Source organism: Hemicordylus capensis, chromosome 6, assembly GCF_027244095.1.
Source record: "Hemicordylus capensis ecotype Gifberg chromosome 6, rHemCap1.1.pri, whole genome shotgun sequence".
NCBI classification, from domain to species: Eukaryota; Metazoa; Chordata; class Lepidosauria; order Squamata; family Cordylidae; genus Hemicordylus; species Hemicordylus capensis.
This window is the reverse complement of record NC_069662.1, coordinates 18,439,009-18,455,775: the sequence shown is the minus strand read 5'-3', so window position 1 is coordinate 18,455,775 and position 16,767 is coordinate 18,439,009. Positions and strand designations below refer to the sequence as shown.

Genomic DNA, 16,767 nt, shown 5'->3' with positions numbered 1-16,767 from the left:
GATTTGATATTTGTATCTGCTCTTCCTCAAAAAAGCTCCTCTTCAGAGTGGGTCACAAGAATATCAGAAGGCACATACATTCTCTTAAAACAGTAACAAGACCTTTAGCACAGAGCAGAACAGCATCTGTATCCAAATTCAAAACAATTAATTGACAATTCACTTCAAAACACTGCAGCAAAAAAAAGAGACATGCCTATAAATTAAGCAAAATATCTTGGACCAACATTACACAGAAATTAAATAATCCACGAGGGATTAATAAATCAAAGTTTTAAAAAGACATTTGGTTATAGGAGCTTCCATAAAAATGGTGGCTTATACAAGAGCCAGCCCCTGAGCCCCGATTCAAATCTCACTTCTGCTGCAAAGCTCTTTAGGTAAATATGTCACCTCAGTTCTTTTCTCCTGCGTCTGCGTATACTCTTTTTTAAATGCATAATGCCAAGAGGTCAATAACAACAACAGTAACCACCTTGTGTATAATATTACAATAAAAGTCAGAATTTCCTCAGAGAAAATAGTTTCTTGGTTTTATAAGACAAGTATGTAGATGGCTGCTTGATGTTGTGGCAAGTAAGATCTGTCTCCAGGTGGCCTACACAGGGAAGCAGCCCATTGGAGCAATTCTTGGCACTGAACTGGAGACTTGCTATTTAACTGCCTGCTTTATTTATGTTTTTGGGTTTTTTCTCCCTTTACAGAGCGACAGAATCATGCTCGAGAGCTAGTGCATGGCATCAGCTTAGCCGAGTGGGATGGCATCGTGGCCATTTCAGGAGATGGGCTTCTTCATGAGGTATTGTTCACAAGGAGCAAGCAACAGAGCTTCCAGCATTCCAGAACTTTCCCTGCCTCTAACCACTAGAACCCACTTCTGTTATCTTTCTCTGGTCTGATTGATAAATTTCCCTTACACTACTTTGATGTGGTCTTTCTCTCTGTTTATTGATGGGAGGAAGAGGTCTCATTAGAAGCCGAGGGTGGTCAACTCTCCTTTCCTTTCGTTTTTTCTTTTTTTAAATCCTTTTTTAAAAGATTGGATGTTTCTAGACCTCATGAGCTCAGAGTTGCACTTGAAATGCTGGTGTCAGTATATAAAAGATTGAAGGGGACAGGGCAAGAGGCAAGTCAAGAGGAGGCCAAGTTTATCTTTGGATGTCCCATCATTAAGTCTGTACATGAAGATTTCCCAAATTTTGGTTCAGGAGAACACTGTAGAATATGAACACAGGCTAGTCACAGCTCTCCCATGGCTGTATTAACCCTTGTTCAAGATAGTCTTCAGTGCCAAGAAAGCTACCCACCACTGCATTAGACCACTAGGCCAGTGGGTTTCAAACCTTCTACCTTCAGGGAACTCATTCTACATCAATGCAAGTAGTCTCTCCAAGGGCTCCTGCTCATCTGCCATAGAACCTTTGCATATATTAGAGAATTCAGGGGCGTATTCCGAGACATGGACTCATATCAGTGGATTTGTTGGCATTCACCCTACAAGAAGTAAGAGCAAACCTCAGGATATGACACACTTTCCCTGTAGCTGCATGTTCCAGGCAGAAATTACTAGTGGAGGCCAAAATCTTTTGGAGAAGCCTCATTTATTTATATATTGAATGTTTGCTTTTGTTTGCCTTCATCAATGTCCTCAGTGATGAATTCCCTGGAAGACAGGCTGAAAACTGCTGCACTTAATTTCTCTGCTTAAATTCACTAAAATTTCCCACTAAAATTAAATCTCATTAAAAAATTTCCATTGGAAGTCAGCTGGCTGTGAATCCTTGTCTATCTCTGGCTCTCTTTTCAGGTTATTAATGGCTTAATGGAACGGCCGGACTGGGAAGAAGCCATAAAAATGCCCCTTGGGATCCTGCCCTGTGGGTCTGGAAATGCACTTGCTGCAGCTATTAACTGCAGCGCTGGGTAAGTGGGAAATCCATATCAAAACCTTTATGTCTCTTTACCTAGGCAGGGGGAGAATGGTGTCCCATGTGTGAATTTTTAACTCGGCCTTACCAGGGTGCAAGCTAGAACCTGGTTTCCGTGCTGGGGCTCAGCCCTCAGATATGTGAAGAGGAAGCATACAAGAGTACCTATGAGCATGTGCAAAATTCCTCATGCAGAGTAAAGGCAACCAGCTCCTGTGCATCTAGAATTAGTGGCTTCAAAGTTGCACTGCTATGGAATGACCATATTTCTCTTAATATTATTATTCTTTTAATTATTTATAACTAGTAGGAGAGGCCTGTTGTTCACCGGGCAAAGTCATTTTGCATACATTACACTTCTAGGAAAGTTCAAGAAATTAAATATATGTGATAATGTGCTTGCAAAAGGGAACTAAAAGAACAGTTTGAAACTTGTAGGATTTCAACTTCAAACATTACTCATTACATTGTAGAATGACCATATATGGAAAATGTGGATCATAGTAAATCTGAGAAAGATCTTCTGCTTTTCTTGGGCATTATGTTGTTTTGAAATTATTGATCTAATTATTGAATGTTAAATCTGAGAACAATAACAGTGTAAATATGCTTATTAATTCAGAATTTCTGCTTTTTAAAAAACCTAACAAATTATTTATACTTGTTCCAAAACATGTTCTGGTGTAAAAAGTGGTGTATTCAGCAATTTTAAGTGGCAGGATTGTCCATCCAAAATTTTGTATTTGTAGGTGATCAGAAAGTACGGTATTCAAAATTTCTTTTTAAAATGATGACAAACATTATTTAAATTGTCCTCTAGTATATTCCGGTGTGTAAAGTAGTACATTCAACTAATTTCAGAGGCAAGATTGTGTATGCAGAATTTGGTGTCAATAGGCCATCAGGAAGTATGACTTTATTTCACACAAACAAATTCTTCAAAAAATATAATAGATTAATTAATATTATCCTTTTATTTATATGCTGCCAAACAGGCACAAGAGTTGTTAGTTGTTAGAGTTTGTGAGGGACAAGTGATGTCAGTAGTTTGACCCATGACATGCTGTGAGGTCTGTTTATTAACTACATAATTTTGAGACCACCCTTCCTCCAAAGAGATCCTCTACCACCACCCAACTCCTGTTCCCACTATTTTATCCTCATAACAACCCTGTGAGATAAGTTGGGCTGAGGGAGTTACTGGCCCAAGGTGACAAGGCCCGCTGAGTGACCAGCCAAGTGGGGGTTTGAAGTTGTCTCTCCGCCCCCTCATGTGAGCAGAGATGTGCCTTGTATCTTCCTGTCCTCCCAAATCAGCCTTGCCCATACCCCGCCCCAGTTTTTTTGGTGGATAAATGAACTTCTACTGATACCTTTCTTCACCTATTGGGCAGGTTTGAGCAGGTCTTGGGCCAGGAACTACTTACCAATTGCACCCTCTTGCTCTGCCACGGGGCGGTGTCCCCCTTGGACCTGGTGTCTGTTACCACCTCGTCAGGCTCCCGCTCCTTCTCCTTCCTGAGTGTTGCTTGGGGCTTCATCTCTGATGTGGACATTGAGAGCGAGAAGTACCGCCACATGGGCTCGGCCCGGTTCACCCTGGGAACAATGGTCCGCTTGGCCTCCCTTACCACTTACCGGGGCCGGCTGTCTTACTTGCCTGCTCTGGATCGCACGGCCCACCGTCCCATCTTGCGCAGCATCACCATGGCCGCCAATGGGAGCCTCCCTTTCCAGCACATGCCTCTCCACCGCACAGTCTCCGACATGGGACTCTGTGAGGAACGCCACACCTTCTGCTTTCGGGGGGTGGAGCCTGCTGATGAGCCTATCCCCTCGCCCAGCTCCCCACCTTGCTCCTCCGGCTTCCACTCTTCCAGCTTCAACTTCAAGACCCTGACAGAGCAGCTGATATCTGATGGGAAGAGGTTCCAGGGGACAAACACAGCAATGGCCACTCCCACCAATTCTTCTGCCCGGCAGATGCGTGGCCCACCAGATGACTTCCTGGCTCCACTTGACCAGCCAGTGCCCAAGTCATGGGTGACGGTGGAGGACGATTTTGTATTAGTGCTGGCTATCTACCAGACTCACTTGGGTGCCGATTTGTTCACAGCACCCTTTGCCTGCTTTAACGATGGCCTCATCCATCTCTGTTATGTCAAGGCAGGCATCTCTCGGGCAGCTCTTATACGCCTCTTCTTGGCCATGGAGAAAGGCACTCACTTTGAGCAGGAATGTCCACACCTTACTCTCTTACCTGTCCGGGCCTTCCGCATCGAACCCCTCACCCGCAAGGGCATCCTCACCATTGATGGCGAGAGGGTGGAATATGGCCCCATCCAAGGACAAGTCCACCATGGGGTCGCCAAACTAATCACTGGAAGCAACCGGGTTAAAATCACGACCTTCTGACCAAGGTTCCCACCATCTCCCTTGCTGGAGCATGTAGCAAAGGACTGTTCATTCTCTTCTATCTCTTTGCTGGAAGAGAGGCTGAGGAGGAGGAAAAAAACTCTCTAACTTGCAATACCCCCTTCAGCCACCAGAAGGCAAGCTGTTTAAAACCACCGGCTCTTCTAGGCGCATACCATATTTCCCCTTAATGAGATAACAACAGACCTTGGCCACCTTCCCCCCCCCCTTACCCATAATGCTCTGCTGCTGGTCGCAAGGAATGCATTCCACCCCTCCCCCACGTAGACCTATTTTGGAAACTGGTTTTACATCTTTCCTTGAGGGATTAATTTGACTACAGGGACTAATCTAAGGTATACAACGGTTTGATGGATGATCCTCTCCTCCCACATGGTTATTTTGAAAGACTGTTCTTATCTGCTCTCAAGAGGGAGCAACATGGCTAAAGAGGCCATTTGTGTGGATCAGGTGGAACAGAGTCCGTCCCCCGTCTGCTCCCTCATCTTCCCACAAGGAGTAGCTCGTCTAGTATGGGGCAGCAGGTTTAAAAAATTTCAACTCCTCTACAAATGCATTTGGTTCAATATATTTCCTGACCTAGTATATTTCCTTTGGCCACTGTAGTCCAGCGACATCTGGGGACCAAAGTTTGGGAACTGCTGGATTAGGGAATTGGTGGGGGGGGGATCTTTGGGGCCAGGGAATACACATACACCACAGCAGCCTCCTTGACTCTCTCATCTGTGGGACCAACACCCTCCTCCTTCAGTGTTCTTCTTTCCTTGTATGTGGGAGTTGCTCCATGCCTTTAGTTGCACCATACACATGCCTTGTGCAGAATGGGAGCCCTCTGACCCCTTACCCAGAAGGCTACCCTCAAGTCCTGCTCTCACTCCATCTTTTGCCCATGTTCCACAAAAGGAAGAAGGTCGGAACTGAGCAACTCAAAGCCTCATTTGATATTCCTTGTCTCTCAACCAATTGCACAGAAGGGGCTGTGTGTATATACAAATATCTACAATGAAAAGGACTTCTGAAGCTGGGAAGTGAATGTAAGAGGCAGCCCTCAAAACCATTGCAGACGACTGCTTGTGGGTCTCCCTTTTAAGCTCTTTGCATAATGGGTCCCAGTAATTTCACCTCCCCTCCTGGTTTACAGGACGGGGAACCCACCAGCTCTTAGCAGCTGCATTTGGTTCTTCCACTGCCCCTTCTGCAGGGAGTGATCTAGTTTGGGGGAAGGAAGAGACCGCCTTCTTGTTGGTCTCTTCTGGCGTATATTTGCCGCCCCCTGGGGGTATAGTGGATGGGAGTGGGTTCAACTCCCATTCCTCATGTGGATGATCTCTGCCCCAATCTGGCTCTTTTGGGAATACCCTTGATGAATGTAACTCGAATTTTTTTCTTGACAAGAGGAGTTTAATTTTGATAGGATGGTTATTTTTCCCCCACTGTGTGGGGGTTAACAACCAATTAAAATGATGTAATACTGTAATGAATGTGTGTGTTTATGAAATGCTGCTCAAAGTACATGTATTTATCTGTGTGTCTCAACAAATGTCAGGCCAGGAGTTCCATCTGATAAACTGCTCTATGGCAGATTTCTGCCCCTTCCTTTGCAAAGTGGTAAAGCCCATATATCGGTGGTTGGCAACTAGATTGGCTCAGAAGGGCCAACTCATTTCCTTTATTCATTCAATGCCCTTCATTTGAAAGTTCACTTTTCCTTTAAAAAAAATAATAACTTAAGAACTAGTGTTCTGGATTCCAGTACTCTCTGCCAGCTGTGTCCAGCCAAATGTCTAGAAGGTTCCAAACAGGGCATATTAATTTGAATTACCAATTACTTAATTTGAACCAACCCCTGCTAACTGGGCAAAGGGGCACCTTTTACCGTGGTGATTCTCTTTATTTAGCAGGGGGAGAGTAACTGGCCCTATTGACCCCCAGCACAGTACTTCCAGTGACTGTTGCTGGTGTCTGTTTTATGTTTCTTTTAGATTGTGAGCCCTTTGGGGACAGGGTTCCATCTTATTTTTATTTATTATTTCTCTGTGTAAACTGCCCTGAGCCATTTTTGGAAGGGCGGTATAGAAATCGAATAACTAACTAACTAACTAACTAACTAACTACCAGATGCTGGGGGCAGATAGACTGCTTGTGAAGTTGAAGGTTCCATTCTTAACAGCCATTAACAGCCTATCCTACGTATATATAATTTTCAAATCCATCTAAGCTGCTGGTTTAGCCGGACTGGCCACACTTCAACAACAGAGAGGCTGCATAGAGTCTCTTCCCACTAGGATGGTAGAGAGAGCTATTGCTGTATCTGCAGAAGATTTGCCTTATGGACTGTCATAGGTTGCCACTGTTGTTCATGGTCTCATGAAGAATTCTCATTAAGCAGTTTAAGAAATCGTTCTTTAATTGCTGCCTTTTACAGTGAATGTAACACTGAATATCAGAATAAAGAGGAAAGCAGGATTTGTGTATTACTCCCACTCAAAGAAAAGGCTGCTCTGCCAGCCAAGTTTCCATGTCACACAGACTTCCAAGGACCAGGCTATCATTTTGATAATTGCAATCATGTGAATTACATGGTTGTGGGGCCCTCTCTGCCCTGTTGCAGGGTGCCTTTGCCCACCACAGCAGAGAGGATTACTTCCTCTCTAGGAAGTATCTCTCTATTGCTGCTGTTCTCAGCATATAGGTGGAGTATGGTCAGGGAAGGCTGGCAAGGCATTATGGGAATAATTGTGGGATTCACCAGCATTCATTTGGGTTTTCACTACTGCTGTTCGAAAAAATAGATGTGAAGGCAAGCAAAGCCCTTACTTAACTCTGCAGGGCTTTTGAATGCTGTGTTGATGAAGATATTTTGGGGCATTTAATTAGCCAAGCTGGGTTTGTCCTATGTTTCCCCACCACACACGCACACACACAGGGCCAGCTCAAGCTGTTAGCAGTAGGTACTATTGAAAGCTAGTAAATGTATATGTTGGCTTTGAGAGCCTAAGAGGAGGATACAGTGACAGGGCTGGTGTCTGTAAGCACAACCTCGGGTTGCTTCCTCACTAGTGGTTTAGTCTGGAATGGCCATTCCTCCTCCACTCACCCTTTTAAAAATTATTTTAAACCCCGACAATATCATTTGTAACTCATTGCATTCCGATGTGTTTTCAGTTCTCCCATCCATTTTTTAGAGTCCTGATTTGTGATGAGTATTTTCATTTAAAACAATTACAGTGCACACTGGCCTAAAGTGCTACTCTGTTTTGTTTTGTTTTGTTTCCCCCCCAGGGCTACTGTGCCTTTATTTAGAAGGTTCTTTCTCTGGAACAGAGAGCTCCCAGTTACTTCCTGTTCAGTACAGGCAGCATGGTTGAACATGAATAACTGATGAATTGCTTCTGGATTGCCTCATAGCCAGTCAGTTCCTGTTCCCTATATGGGGAGAAATTTTAATTGCTCCTTTTCTTCCATTATGATGTTTGTTTTCTTTCTTTGATAGCAAGGTAGCTTTATTTTGCACTAAAAGAAAGTAGAGGAAAACAGTAATTGAAGACCCGTCAGAGAAAAGGATAGCTGAGTAAGGGACATTTCATCACTAGTGCTGCACCCTACTGAATAGGCTTACTAGCCATGGACAAAGTTTTCAGTTAAAGTTGGGGGGTGAATGGGACTCCCTTCTGAGTAAATGTTATAGAAAGATTGTGACCATGAGTATGGGCATTGCTAAATAATACAGAGCTATATTCAGTGTCTTTTGGACCCACTGCTTTAATTCTTCCAGCAGATTGTGGGGGGAGGCGTAGCAAGGTTGGAGTGGGCCCAGAGACAAGATTTTAAAATCCCCCCCCCTCACTGAAGCTCAGCACATGAAGTAAAGAAATCTTAATGAGGTGAAATAGTGGTAACAAAAAGCATAGTAAGATTTATATATACATATATAAATGTGCCACAACAGAACATCATCCTAAATTATTTTTTTAAAGGTTTTGTAAATTGTGGACGATGCAAGTCATTTAATGTTACTAGAGAAAGGCATGCTGTTCTGGTAGCTCCAGGTCATCAATTTTGGAGGAAGCCCAAGGCAGTGGGCTCCGAGACAACTGTCTCCCCTTGCCCTATTATAGTTACGCCCCTGGTGGGGAAATAGTGCCTCAGCACCACTAAAAGGCTGCAGTGCGGAAGCAACCTGAGATCCATGGGGTGGAATGGAGGCAGGAAATGGATGAGTGTATTTTACTGTCTAGATCACACTTGCATCCCTTGTGACCTGCTAACCCAGCAGAACTTGCATTAATTTTGGTCTGGGAAGGAGAGCTAGTCTTGTGGTAGCGAGCGTGGATTGTCAACTTTGCTAAGCAGGATCTGCCCTGGTTTGCATTTGGATGGGTGACTACATGTAAGCCTGTCTGTTGTACGATATTCCCCTTTGCTTTGGGGATGGGGCGGTAGCTCAGTGGCAGAGCAGCTGCTTTGCATGCAGAAGGTCCCAGGTCCACTCCCTGACATCTCTAGATAGGGCTGGGAAAGACGCCTACCTGAAACCCTGGAGTGCTGCCGCCAATCAGAGTAGATGATGCTCAGCTAGACAGACCAAAGGTCTGACTCGGTAGAAGGCAGCTTCCAGTGTTCCTAACCTGGTTTTCCCACCTGCTTTAGATGATAAAAACAAGGGAGATGGTCAAGTATATGATAGTCCCCAACAAATGGCTGATGAGTCCCTTTGACAGTTTACAAGTTGTGCAGGCCTGGTTTAAATAAACACTCCCCACTAGGCTCTTTCTCCTCCCCCTTCCATTTTGTTTAATTCACACTGACTTTTTTTGTAAAATCCCAGCACAAAGGCAGCATGTTCGTAAGTGTCACTGCTCTGTTTGCTGCTTCCTGCACTTTAAAAATAAGATCCCCCCCCCTCCGATATTTCAAATACAATGGGCGTAACTTCTATTATCGTAGCTTTAACACTAGTACCATAATAACTATTTTTAGGATCCCATCAGAACAGCCAGTTAGCTCTAGCTAAAGATTGTATCCAGGATCCTGTGAGAATTGTGCTTTTAGGAGCTGACAGCATTTCTACCTGTTAGCTACTGTGCGTATGGCATAAACACCCTGCAGTCATCTCTCCTGGTGCTGGACTGGATCTGTTAACCTCTGCTGCCCACCAAGAACACTTTTTTGCATAGGTGGGAGGAGAGATCTGGAAGGGGAAAGTTTGGTTTACTTGTGACTGGTGTCCACTGGATCAGGAGCTGTGCTCTCAAGTCCTTGAGGAGGAATATTAAATGTGTTGCCTTCGCTTTTCTTAGAGACCATCAAATATGATCAAATAATGCTACTGGAGGCATACTGAGTATCCTTCTTCAATCTGTAATGCATATATAGCTTGGTATTTATATAAGTAGGGGAAATTAATAACTTACATTATGCAAACGAAGCAACTGAGCTGTGTGTTGCTCTGAGTTTGGAGCCTGTAGATTTAAATTTGCCTGCTGGAGCCGCTGCTTTAAATTTAGAAATGAATAAATAACATATGCATACATTTGTGCTTGGGTATTGATTGCTTGCCCTGGCTTGCCACAGAGTTCTGCAAAGGTTCCCAAGGTGGGGAAATTCCTCTGTGTCTCTCTCTTGCTTACCTTATCGCTCCCACCTTGGCCTCGTCCTCTTTACAGTCCATGTAACGTGACAGTCTGTGTAATGTGGCACTGGTTGTCGGCCACTTTCCTACAGTTGTGTAGGAAAGCATTTCTCGGAATTGAGGGCAACGGGCAAGACTGTGTGTCTCAATCTGGGAGTGTTGCCACACGTTTTGGCTTGCTGAGAATGCCAACTTCAAGTTTTGTTTAAAAGCAGGATTCTAGTCCTCATTGTCAGGGATTTTGAAAAATGTGCAGAGAGCTCAAATGGGTAAGATGAGACACTGTTTTTTTAATGGGAACACCTGCATGTGGTAAATGGGTGAGAAGAACGACTTCTTCATCGTGAGCTGCCTGTCCATGAGGGAGGTGTGCAGGCTGCTTCCATGCCATCTAACAGCTTGCCCGCGCTGCAAGAAGAGGCAGGCAGGGGCTGCTTCATATCTACCACTGAACTATTGGCCCCACCCCCAAAAGTGGCATACATGGGTCTCCCATCTGGGCACTGAACACAGGAGAACAGTTCACAGTAACGTCTCCCTCAGCTCTCCCCCACCCCCTTTTTCAAAATGGGGATATTTTATCTCCTGCTCACCCTCACATGAGGCAGCCGCCTTCCTGAACAGGCCACCCCCAGGGACACTCCAGCACGGCCTCTTGAGCTCTGTGGGAGAAAGGTGGGCTCTGAATGAGATAGATTGTTAAAATAAGCAGGGCTGGATGTTCCTGACATTCTTTGTTTAACACATTTCTATACTGCCCCGAACTTGCATCTCTGGTTGGTTTACAATAAAAACACAATTAAAACAAAATTTAAACATTAAAACACTTTAAAACTTAAAACAAGGTTAAAAGTATTAAAACAGTAAGAGGCGCTTCACACAATCGGTGTGAAGCGTCGGAGAGGGTTCTTCTGGGGCCCGCTCTCCCTGCAGACGATCAAACAGCAGCCCTGGGCAGCCAGATCAGCCGCCCACAGGACTGCTGGCTCCGTCACGGAGCCGGCGGGTGCTGTGGGGATTGGGGGCCATGTGGCCCCTGGAAGTTCCAGGATGCCCCGCACGAGCATGCGGGGCATCCTGGAGAGACCCCCGAGCCTCGTGTGCAGCCATGGCACGGAGCCACGCTGTGGCGGCACACGATCAGAAAACCCGTGTTAGCGGAGCACTTGCTCCGCTAACCTGGGCTAAGGGGAGGGCTCCTTTGGTGGGCTAGCTGCCAGAGAACCACCGGGCTTGCCCACGAGCCCACTGGTTCTCACGATGGGGGAAAACTGGGCTGGGCATCTTTAGCCCGGTTTCCCCCCATCGTGAGAATAGCCGCTAAGTCTAATTAAAAGCCTGGGTGAACAGATGTGTCTTGATTAGAGTTGACATGTCCCCCAGAATTCTGGGTTTCACCCGGATTCTAAGCAGCTCACCCAGCTTGTTTAGCCCACCCAGATTCTCCCAGATTTCAGCTTTCACTTAAAAAAAAAAGAAGAAAAAAAAAAAGCTAAGCTCTAGCCCTGGTAGAAGTGGAGTTATGGAGCAAAAACATGCAGTCACTATTCTAAGAAATTATTTTCCAGCCAACTTACATTATATGCAAATTAGGCACCCGGATTTGGAAAGCCAGAATATGGCAACTCTAGTCTTGATTGACTTTTTAAAAGTTGTCAGAGATGGGGAGGCTCTTATTTCAACAGGGAGTGCATTCCAAAGACTCGGGGCAGCAACAGAGAAGGCTGGTCCTTGTGCAGTGTTCCCCGTAACAGGAATTCCCAGATGTTGACTACAACTCCCAGAATCCCCAGCTGCAATGACTTTTGCTTGGGGATTATGGGAGTTGTAGTCCACAACATCTGGGAATCCCTGTTAGAGGGAACACTGTCCCTGAGTAGCCACCAGATGAGTGGTGGCAACTGTAGATGAATTTCTCCAGATGATCTTAAATGGGCGGTGGGAATCATGGCGAAGAAGACATTCTCTCAGATACCCAGGGCTTAAGCCGTTTAGGGCTTTATAGGTTATAACCAGCATGCTGTATTTTGCCTGGGAACTTATTAGTAGCCAGTGTAGTTGCTAGAGAAATTGAAGTCATTGTTGCTGCTGCTGCGGCAACTGGAGTATAGGCCAGGGAGAGAGGGGGACTTTGAGCTTTACGAATGTGGAGACTGATGGGGATTGTAGATTATGCAGTGCGCCCTGGGGCATGGGGAAATGAGGCCAAGCTGCCTTCAACATTGCAAAATCCTTGGGTTATGTTCAACATTTGATCTTTGTCTCTTTAATCAAAATATATAGGGTGGGTTTTTTTTAAACTACTACCACTAATATGAATATTTATATGCCACTTTTCAACAAAAACGGTTCTCAAAGTGATTTACATAGAAAAGGAAATAAGATGGGTACTTCACAGGCCCAGTTACAATAGTTGCTAACTGTTGTAATTCCATTCTGCTTGGTGAAGAGTTCTGTGTAACTCAAAAGCCTGCACACTCCTTTACCAGTAGATGTCACTCTAAGCTACAGTTCTTCCTTACCCATCTGATACATGTGTCAAGGTGCTAAGAAAATGTGGAGACGGCATAAGGGTGATATGTGGACTTCAACAATGCACACCACAGCCTCCTGCCTCCTGGGCAGTCCACAACGTTTCCTGATGCCACTCCTCTTTCTTTTCTAATCCTCTACCCCAAAGCACTCTGCACTTCTCAGAGTTTGCAGTGAGACTAAATCGTGCTGTGTGAATTCATGTTTCAATAAACTGCATTCTTGTTTATGCTGCTTGTTTGTGCTGCAATACAGAATGTGGGTATTTGATCTGGCCCAGAAGACATTCAGTCTTGCCTCCCCGCCCATCTATCCTGGCATTGGGCCTCATTTTGTGGCCTGCTCCCTCATTAGGTCTGCAAGCCAGTTTCTTCCTGGCTCATTTCACATTCCCTTGTCATACCAAATGCCTACATTCCATAGGGCTGGACTTGCAGCTCGGGAACCTTCTTCCCTCAAAAAATGTGATCAGAGAAACACAGGATGTTTGTGTGTGTGTCTGAAATGCTGAATTGGTTAACCAGCCTTTTGTCTGCAGCTGCCTTCTGTGTGTTGCCTGTCTAAGATGGCATTTAAAAAAAAAAAAAAAAACCTCTAAAAAAACTATGCAATAAAAGCAATAGCATGGAATCTATCTGTTGTCTTGTTTTTGCCGAGTTGGGGATGTCACAATAGTGTTTTTGTCTTGCATCAAGTGAGGAGAGAACTGCCTCAAGTGTGTGTTTGGCTAACCAAAGATCCTAATGGGCCAAGAAGATGCTGGCTTTTAAATAATTCTCAATGGCCTCTGATGGCCATCTATGGGGTGGCCACATTTGGAGTACTGCATACAGTTCTGGTCACCATATCTTAAGAAGGACATAGTAGAACTGGAAAAGGTGCAGAAGAGGGCAACCAAGATGATCAGGAGCCAAGAGCACCTTCCTTATGAGGCAAGACTACAGCAGCTGGGGCTTTTTAGTTTAGGAAAAAGATGACTGAGGAGAGACATGACAGAGGTCTATAAAATCATGCATGATGTGGAGAATGTTGATAGAGATACATTTTCCTCCCTCTTGCATAACGCAAGAAACTGATTGCCAGGAAATGTAGGACCAACAAGAGGAAGTACTTTTTCCACACAGCATATAATTAATCTATGGAATTCCCTGCCATGGGATGTGGTGATGGCCACTAGCCTGGATGGCTTTAATAGAGACTTAGACAAATTCATGGAGGATAGGCCTATCAATGGCTACTAGTCCTGATGGCTATAGGCCACCTCCAGCCTCAGAGGCAAGTTGCCTCTCAATACCATTTGCAGGGGAGCAATATCAAGAGAGAGGGCATGCCCCCAGAGGCATCTGGTGGGCCACTGTGTGAAACAGGATGCTGGACTAGATGGGCCCTGGGCCTGATCCAGCAAAGCTGTTCTTATAGCTGGTGGCTACTAGTTTGGATGCTCTTCATCCAACACAGGCTGAAATCAAGAGGTGGGGGCTAATTTGCAAGAATATGAAATGTATTCCATGTGGCAAATCACAGTACAGGCAGTCCTCGACTTAAGACGTTCCGACTTAATACAGATAATGGCACTTGAGACCATTTCAAATCCACCTCCACCACCACCCCCGTTTCAACTTTTCAGTTGTGCTCCACTAGATGGCTGCTGGGGTGGGGCTAGAGGCGGCCTCAGTGGCCACCGCAACTCAGGGCCATCGTGTCTTTGGGACTGGTAGTCCTGGGTGTTTTTCACACAGGGCTTTTAGCTCGCATCTCCTCCAGAGGGTGCGCATTCACATATCGGCCAGATTTACCCCGAAGTTCTTGCGTGCTATCGGGGAGAGAGCACTTCACACACGATTCGGGTTTTCCGTTGCATGTTAGGGCATTGCCCGATTCATATCCAGGGTTTGAAAAATCAACTTTTTGCATTTGGGGGCGGGGAGCAACTTCAAACTCACAGTAAAGCCTGCTGTGTGGAAAACACTCAGGTGGCTACTGCTGCCGCCTCTGAGGCTCCAGAGAGATTGGCTGGCGCATCTGCCCATGAGGTCCTTCCTGCTGTCACGGCTGCAGCTTCCACTCCTCCTCCTCCTCCAGGCTCAGCTGCTATGCTGAGCAAGGAGGAGGCAGCCTAGCCCATTCCCAGCCCACAGGCCACTTCCTGCCCACCCTCCTTCCTTCCCTAGCCCTAACCTTTGCCCAAGAGGAGGAGCAGGAGGCGGCCAGCTATGTTGTCTCCCTTCCTTCCGTGGAAAAGTCTGGTCCAGGAAGGGAGGGGAGGGTGAGCAACCTCTGATTCTCCACCATCAACTCCTTGGCTGCCGGCCTGTGACTGACACGCCACCCACTTTGACAGCAACAGGGGCAGTGGGGAAGAGGTTCCCCAGCCTTGGCTCAGCAACCAGTCCCCCATTTATAATGTTTCCTGTGAGGAAAAAAGCTTCTGAGCCGAATCGTTTTGACCTGAGTTACAGTTTCCGGGAACTCATTATGTTCTCAGTCTGAGGACTTCCTGTATGAGCAGCTGATCACTTGGTCGCCAGGGCAACCCCTTGCCATGAGGCCATGGGGTATGGAGTAGCCTTGCCATGTCCACTGCCCGGAATTTAGGGTGGCCCCTGGATTTTGGCTCCTCCACCCGGCTGCTAAATTCCACTCGGATTTACCCAGATTTCCAATGCACTGCCCGGATTTTATTCTGGATCCAATCACATGGGAGGAAAGGGGGGCGCAGGGAGAAAGGAAGGCTCTGCAGCTTTACCTCCTGCCATTGTCTCCGCAGTTTCTCCGCAGTCATTGGTTTGTTGTTGTTGTTATTGTTGTTGTTGTTGTTGTTGTTGTTGTTATTATTATTATTATTATTATTATTATTATTATTATTATTATTATTAATTCGATTTCTATACCGCCCTTCCAAAAATGGCTCAGGGTGGTTTACACAGAGAAATAACAAATAAATAAGATGGATCCCTGTCCCCAAAGGGCTCACATTCTAAAAAGAAACACAAGATAGACACCAGCAACAGGCACTGGAGGTACTGTGCTAGAGGTGGAGAGGGCCAGTTACTCTCCCCCTGCTAAATAAAGAGAATCACCACGGTAAAAGGTGCCTCTTTGCCCAGTTAGTTCTAAATCACTTGGAGACTTGGGTAGTGGCAGGCAGTATACAAATCTGTCAAATAATTTTATTTTTTTTTAAATGCAAAATAATTGCGGCATAATTTGCACAATATGCAAATTAGGTCACCTGGATTTGGGAAGCTTGATTATGGCAACCCTAGTATGGAGGGACAGCGGGCACCCCCACCATTGCAGGCACCACTATGCCTGCCCACTCCCACCCACCACTTCTCCCCACACACACACACATTTGCCAGCAGCCTGCTGCTCCTGCTTCCTGCATTTTAAAGAGGAAGAGGAAGTGAGGAGAGGAGGGGTGGCCTAGAGTGTATCTCAGGAAAGAAGGGGAAGAGTGGAGCGCGCTCCGCAGGGGCCAGAGGAGACAGGCAGCCCGCTGTTGGCGAAAGTGGCTGAGACCCAGTGCCACGTTTCATGGACTGCGAGCTGGCGCTGAGGGGCTGCCGTGCCCTTCAAAGGCAGCGTCAGTATCAGGGCTGCACAATAGGGCTGCTTGTGCAAGCAATGCTTCGGCAGGCTCCCCATTTTTCCAGATGGGGAAACCTATGGAAGCATTGCTTGCACAAGCAGCCCTATTGTGCAGCCCTGATGCTGCCTTTGGAGGGCGCAGCAGCCCCGCAGCACCGCATTACAGGCCCATCATCAACCAGTGATTGGAAGCAGCCTCCACTTGGTGGCAGTCATATGTAAGAAATGACACTTGTGTGGAGACTTAATATTTTCTATACCGAGCATTGCACACAAGGTGGCAGTGTTGGCACTAAAGCAGGAAGCTCAAAAGAGCTACCTGCCAACTGCATAGGAAACCTTTTGCAGAAGTCAAGGCCAGCTTTGGAAAAGCAAGAAAGCCTCAGCTTCTCTCTCCTTCCCTCCCCCTCTCCCCGCTTCATTGTCACAGAGACAAGAGCCTCAGCAACTTGCCCATCCCTGTCCCAAATGGAAAGTATTAACTGCTTTGGATTAGTTCAGGGAAGGTGGGATATGCGTTCTAACAATTAAATAAATGCACAGGCTAGTATCCTAATGCTGTGCCTGCACATAACGTTGCGCTAAGCCTGGAGCTTGTATTCTGGACCAGTGTTGCACTACTGCACACACACTTGCGCTTGTGCAACA

At 46.0% G+C, this 16,767-nt stretch overlaps 1 protein-coding gene and 2 long non-coding RNA genes across 6 annotated transcripts in view; 2 read left to right on the top strand and 1 right to left on the bottom strand.

Moving 5' to 3' along the window:
- The window catches only part of SPHK2 (sphingosine kinase 2), a 34,102-nt gene extending 28,261 nt beyond the window's left edge, over positions 1 to 5,841 (top strand). For all 3 annotated transcript variants that reach the window (XM_053262035.1, XM_053262036.1, XM_053262037.1), the window contains exons 3-5: positions 705 to 799; positions 1,808 to 1,923; positions 3,323 to 5,841. In XM_053262035.1, the coding sequence (XP_053118010.1) occupies positions 705 to 799; positions 1,808 to 1,923; positions 3,323 to 4,343 (1,232 nt within the window). In that variant the 3' untranslated portion in view covers positions 4,344 to 5,841. The remainder of the gene's footprint in view (positions 1 to 704; positions 800 to 1,807; positions 1,924 to 3,322) is intronic.
- Positions 5,842 to 7,747: 1,906 nt separating this feature from the next.
- LOC128329985 (uncharacterized) overlaps positions 7,748 to 16,767 on the bottom strand; it is a 13,180-nt gene continuing 4,160 nt past the window's right edge. The window contains exons 1-3 of one of the 2 annotated variants that reach the window (XR_008309895.1): positions 14,472 to 14,656; positions 8,894 to 10,658; positions 7,748 to 7,877 (exon numbers count right to left, since the gene is read on the bottom strand). This is a non-coding gene — a long non-coding RNA (uncharacterized LOC128329985). Of the gene's footprint in view, positions 7,878 to 8,893; positions 10,659 to 14,471; positions 14,657 to 16,767 lie in introns of those variants that run through there. The other variant, XR_008309896.1, reaches the window with a different exon arrangement.
- The window catches only part of LOC128329986 (uncharacterized), a 7,180-nt gene continuing 5,593 nt past the window's right edge, over positions 15,181 to 16,767 (top strand). The window contains exon 1 of the long non-coding RNA XR_008309897.1: positions 15,181 to 15,312. This is a non-coding gene — a long non-coding RNA (uncharacterized LOC128329986). The remainder of the gene's footprint in view (positions 15,313 to 16,767) is intronic.